The sequence below is a fragment of the Miscanthus floridulus genome, chromosome 14, assembly GCF_019320115.1.
Source record: "Miscanthus floridulus cultivar M001 chromosome 14, ASM1932011v1, whole genome shotgun sequence".
Lineage (NCBI taxonomy): Eukaryota > Viridiplantae > Streptophyta > Magnoliopsida > Poales > Poaceae > Miscanthus > Miscanthus floridulus.
In genome coordinates, this window is record NC_089593.1 from 16,850,002 (window position 1) to 16,855,768 (window position 5,767).

Below are 5,767 nucleotides of genomic sequence, written 5' to 3' on the forward strand. Positions count from 1 at the left end.
TATCAATTGCACCGTCAGCCGACGCAGCCTGGGGGCCATAATGGAATTAGAGTAGGAATAGTCAGTTTATGTAAAAGATGAATTCGTGGGGGAGCCCTCGTGTGAATAGTTTTACATTCATAAATATTCTAAGTTTGTTTTGTGATGAAATCACTCGTGAGGGGAAGCTTGTCTCGTCCACCCTTGTTTTTACCCTTGCAAAGCTTTGTTTTTTGTCCTTTCTTTTTCGCACCTGCCCGTTAACCCATAGGCTGCAACCTTAAGAACCCAGGCATGGCCCGCGAGGCTTATCTGCTTGTAACCATAGGTCATGACGGGGTGTGATCAGTCGGGAGGTTAAAGCACAAGTTATGTAGGGTAATCAAAAGAATGGAATGCCCTTTCATTTGGACAATGCCCTTTCGTTTGGGCGAAAAGTATTACTACATGATAGTAAAAAGGGGGGGTGGTATCACACCCCCATGGAGCCCCCGAGCGACCCAGGGCAAGAGTGCTCAGGCTAGAGCGCTATAGGAACAAACATTGAATGGAAATAAACAGTAGGACCGAGCTTTAGGGAAAGAAATGACGTAACTGTTCAATGTTCCATGTGTTGGTGAGAACGTTGTCATTGTCGTCTTTCAGCCGGTAGGTGCCCAGTCGGATCACCTCGGTCACCATGTATGGTCCTTCCCATGGTGGAGAGAGCTTATGTTTCTCCTTGGTTGACTGGGTCCTCCAGAGTACAAGATCACCGACCCCGAGGATCCTCCCTCTGATTTTTCTTTCATGGTACCTACGAAGAGTTTTCTGGTAACGAGTAGAGTGGATGACGGTCGTCTCACGAGCATCCTCGAGTAGGTCGACCATGTCCTGCTGAGCCTCCATGGCTCAGTCTTGGTCGAATGCCTTTACTCTTAGGGCATCGTGATCTAGGTCGGATGGCAACACTGCTTTGGCTCCGTATGCTAGGAAGAAAGGGGTGAACCCTGTGGATCAGTTTGGGGTCATTCTTAGGCTCTAGAGGATCGCTGGGACCTCTGTAGCCCATCGCCCAGCATACTTTTTAAGTCAATCGAAGATGTAGGGCTTGAGTCCTTAGAGGACCATGCCATTGGCCCGCTCGACCTGACCATTAGTACATGGGTATCCGACCGAGGCCCAATTGATCCTGATGCCATATCCATCACATAAGTCTAGGAACTTCTTCTCGGTGAAGTTTGTTCCATGGTCGGTAATGATACAGTTAGGGATACCGAACCGATAGATGATGTCGAGGAAGAACTTGACCGCCTCTTCTGAGCAGATATTGGTGATTGGCTTCGCTTCTATCCACTTGGTGAACTTGTCCACCGCTATGAGTAGGTGAGTGAAGCTGTCCGAGGCCTTTTTGAGGGGTCCAACCATGTCGAGGCCCTAGACCGTGAATAGCTAGGTGATGGGGATGGTCTAAAGCTCCTACGCCGGCAGGTGAGTTTGCCGAGCGTAGAACTGGCATCCTTCACACCTGTGGACAACCACCTCTGCGTCTTGGAGTGTTGTGGGCCAGTAGAAACCTTAGTGAAAGGCTTTCCTGACCAGCGACCTTGGGGCCGCATGATGTCCATAGATTCCAGCGTGGACCTCAAGGAGGAGTTGTTTCCCCTAGTCGGTTGGGATGCACTTCATGAGTACCCCCGACGAACATCGTTTGTAAAGTTCATCACCGATAGCAACGAACGTCTTGGCGCATCAAATGATTCATCGCGCTTCAGTCCTTTCTGGTGGGAGATCCTCCTCGAGGAGGTAGATGAGCAGTGGTGCTCTCCAGTAGGTTGGATCGAGTGCGATCAAGGTCGGAGGGTCAGAGCCCTTGACTGCTAGATTGATGTTGGAGTGCGTCTGGGTCAGATCCTCTCGGATGCGGATAGATGACTCATGGAGGTCGTTTATAAAGGCCCTATCGGCGGGTGGTTCTTGTCTACTCGCCAATTTTGCAAGGATGTCGGCATCGGTGTTGTCCTTTTGAGGGACATGGTGTAGTTCGATCCCTAGGAACTTGTCCTCAAGCTAGCGCACCTCCTGGTAGTACGCCGCTATGAGAGGGCTCTTGTAGGAGGACTCCTTCATGACTTGGTCGATGACCAACTCTGAGTCACCGCAAACATACAACCATGCGACGCCGAGCTCGACGGTGAGGCACAGTCTGTTGATGAGAGCCTCATACTCTGTGGCATTGTTTGAGGCTAAAAAATGGAGCCAGATCACGTAGCAGAGCCTGCTCCCTTCTAGGGAGATTAGAACCACTCCAGCCCCCGAGCCGGACACCATGACCGACCCATTGAAGTACATCGTCTAGTACTCATGGGTGATGTCTAGGGTTGGGAGCTAGAGTTTTGTCCATTCGGCGATGAAGTCGGCAAGAGCTTGAGACTTAATAGCAGTGCGGGGAACATACCTGATGTTGTGGCCTATGAGCTTGAGTGCCCATTTGGAGATTCATCCTGTGGCATCATGGTTGCGGACGATGTCTCCTAGTGGGGATGAAGTGACGATGATGACCTCGTGGTCGATGAAGTAGTGCCGGAGCTTCTGGGTCGCCGTCAAAACAGCGTATAGAAGCTTCTAGACCTGGGGGTAGCAAACATTGGCATTGGTGAGTACCTCACCAATGAAGTACATCGGTCATTGGACCTTTAGGGGGTGTCCTGGCTCCTCCCTCTCGACGATGAGGGTGGCGCTCACAATGTGGTTGCTTGTCGCGATATAGAGGAGGGATTCTCCCCGTTCGGGAGCGACGAGGATTAGGGCCGATGTCAGTGATGCTTTGAGGCTTTCCAAAGTTTGCTATGCCTCCTCTGTCTAGATGAATGCATCTGTTTTCTTGAGAAGTTTGTAGAAAGGCATCCCCTGTTCGCCTAGTCATAAGATGAAATGGCTTAGGGCTGCCAAATAGCCGATGAGCCTCTGTATGCCCTTGACATTGCGTATAGGGCCCATGTTGGAGATGGCCATGATTTTTTCAGGGTTGGCTTCGATGCCACGCTCAGACACGATGTATCCGAGCAACTTCTCCTTCGGAACCCCGACAACACATTTTTCAGGATTCAATTTGATGCTGAACCTTTGGAGGTTCACGAATGTGGCGGCCAAGTTTGCGATCAGGTCGCTAGCTTGAGTCATTTTCACCACTATGTCATCTACATAGATGGTGATTGTTGGTTTTAGCCGCTCGACTTGGTCATATTGGTCGGGTGGGTCGATTTGATCGATGAAGCATTGCTACTTGCATTGTTGATAGGTGGCGCCAATGTTCTTCAGACCAAAAGGCATGGTTACATAACAATATGAACCATACGGGGTGATGAATGAAGTCACGACCTGGTCGGACTCTTTCATCATGATCTAGTGGTAGCCTGAGTAGGCATCTAGGAAGGAGAGGATTTCGCACCCTGAGGTGGAGTCGACTATCTGGTGTATGCGTGGCAAAGGAAAATGGTCCTTTAGACATGCCTTGTTGAGGCTAGTATGACAACACACATTCTCCATTTCTCATTCTTATTTTTCACAAGAACATGATTAGCTAGCCAGTCAGAGTGGTATACCTCTTTGATGAATCCGGCTACCAAGAGTTTGGCGATCTCCTTGCCTATGGCCCTACGCCTCTCGTCGTCAAAGCAACGCAGGCGTTGCTTGGTGGGCTTTGAGCCTAGGACAATGCATAGTGTGTGCTCAGCGACCTCCCTTGGTATGCCTAGCATGTCAGAAGGCTTCCACCCGAAGACATCATGATTTTCCCAAAGGAAGTCAGCGAGCTCACTTTCCTATTTGGCTAGGAGCTTGGTTCTGATCCGCAACGTCTTGATCGGGTCGGTGGGGTCGATCTCCACTGCCTTGGTTTCCTTGGTTGGATGGAAGGCACTTAAGGAGGTTGGCTCATTACAGTCGAGGACTGCTGGAGTCACTGAATTCCTGAGCTCTGGGAGCTTGGTGGAGTTGATAGTAGTGGTGAGCTCGTAATGCTCGTGATCGCACATGTAGGCATGCAAAAAGGTGCTACCCATGGTGATGACACCGTTCAGTCCCAGCATCTTTAGCTTGAGGTAGGTGTAGTTGGGGATCACCATGAACTTGGCGTAGCATGGCCACCCCAAGATGGCATGGTAGGACCCTATAAAGTCCACCACCTCGAAGGTTAGGACCTCTGAGTAGAAGTTGGCTCGGTCGCCAAACCTGACGGGCAGGTCAATCTACCCAAGTGGGTTTGCCTGCATCCCTGGGATCACGCTATGGAAGGGAGAGCTCGCTAGGCGAAGCTCCAACTGAGGGATGTGCATGGCGTCGAGGGTGTCGACGTAGAGAATGTTGAGGCCACTGCCTCCGTCCATCAGCACCTTGGTGAGGCACTTCTTGCGAATGATGGGGTCGATGATGAGTGGGTAGTGACCTAGTTGGGCGACGTGGGAAGGATGGTCTCTCTGATCAAAAGTGATCAGGGAGTCCGACCAGCTAAGGAAAGATGGGATGGCCGATTTGGTGGCGCATGCCTCTCTGTAGCGTACCTTGTGCTGGCGCTTGGAGTGGATGGCGTTGGATCCCCCAAAGATCATGAGGCATTCCTCAAGGTCAGGGAAGCCATCTTCATCCTTGCCCACCATGGCTCCTTTCTTAGTTGCCTCCTCCTTGCCTTTCCCTTCCTTGGCTTGCTGGCTTGCCGTAGAAAGTGCTTGAGGAGCTCACAGTCCTTGTAGAGGTGTTTGACAGGATAGGCATGGTTGGTGCATGGACTCTCCATGAGCTTGTCGAAGTGGTCAGGCTAGCCCTGCTAGGGCAACTTGCCCGTGTAGCCGACCATGGTGACCAAAGCTGGGTTGGTTGGTCGGCGCCGATCCCTCTTGTTCTTCTTGCCCTTTTGTGTGGAGGGTACCTCACCTTGGTCCTCACGCTTGGCCTTGCCCCTGTCCCAACCGCCACTAAAGACCACCCCAACCGCCTCCTCGCTGGAGGCATGGTTTGTGGCATTATCGAGAAGGTCGCGGGTGGTATGGGGCTTCACACAGCCAAGCTTATGGATCAAGGACTTGCAGGTTGTCCTAGAGAGGAATGCGCCGATGATGTCCGACAACTTCAGGAAGAGAGTTGCACAGCTTTGAGAACCTATGAATATAATCACATAGAGACTCATTAGGCTCTTGCTGGCAGCTCTTGTGGTCCCAAGAATTCCTAGGATGGACATACGTCCCCTAGAAATTTCCGATGAAAACCCTCTTGAGATCCGCCCAGTCTCGGATGCTGTTGGGCGGAAGGAATTCGAGCCATGCTCGAACATGCTCCCCCATGCAGATGGGGAGGTACTGGTCCACTCCTCTGGCTCGATAGGCGAGCCAAAAGTCTTCGAGCCATATACTAGGGTTCATCTCCCTAGTGTACCTGGCGATGTTGGTGACCGGTCGAAAGCACTGTGGGAACGACGCTTTCTAGATGCGGCGACCAAAGGCCCATGGCCCCGGGCTGTCTAGGCTGGGGCTCTGGTCATTTGGTTATCCACCATGTTGGTGGCGCAGTGTGATGCGCCGGGTGGGCTGATGCAGGTGGCGGTTGGCTCTACCGCCTTTGTCATAACTCCTCGCCGAGCTCCTACACACGTGTCAAGGCCTACGCATGGGGTCCAGAGGGGTGTGAGTCTACAGAGACTCCACCACCTCCAATGGCTGTCCAGGGGCTATGGCAGAATTGCCTAATCTAATGCCTCACAGGAGTGCTTGTCTTTCATTTGACACTAAGCACTCAAGGGAGAACACTAAATTAC

The 5,767-nt window shown here is 51.7% G+C and overlaps 1 protein-coding gene across 1 annotated transcript; it reads right to left on the reverse strand.

Moving 5' to 3' along the window:
• Positions 1-3,782: 3,782 nt before the first annotated feature.
• LOC136503109 (uncharacterized) lies at positions 3,783-4,085 on the reverse strand. The gene has a single exon (XM_066498291.1). The coding sequence runs from the start codon at positions 4,083-4,085 to the stop codon at positions 3,783-3,785; it is 303 nt and encodes a 100-aa protein (XP_066354388.1).
• Between the last annotated feature and the right edge of the window lie 1,682 nt (positions 4,086-5,767).

Excerpts from the sequence above, each read along its gene's own strand:
- LOC136503109 (XM_066498291.1), bottom strand. The coding sequence starts at position 4,085 with ATGGTGATCCCCAACTACACCTACCTCAAGCTAAAGATGCTGGGACTG.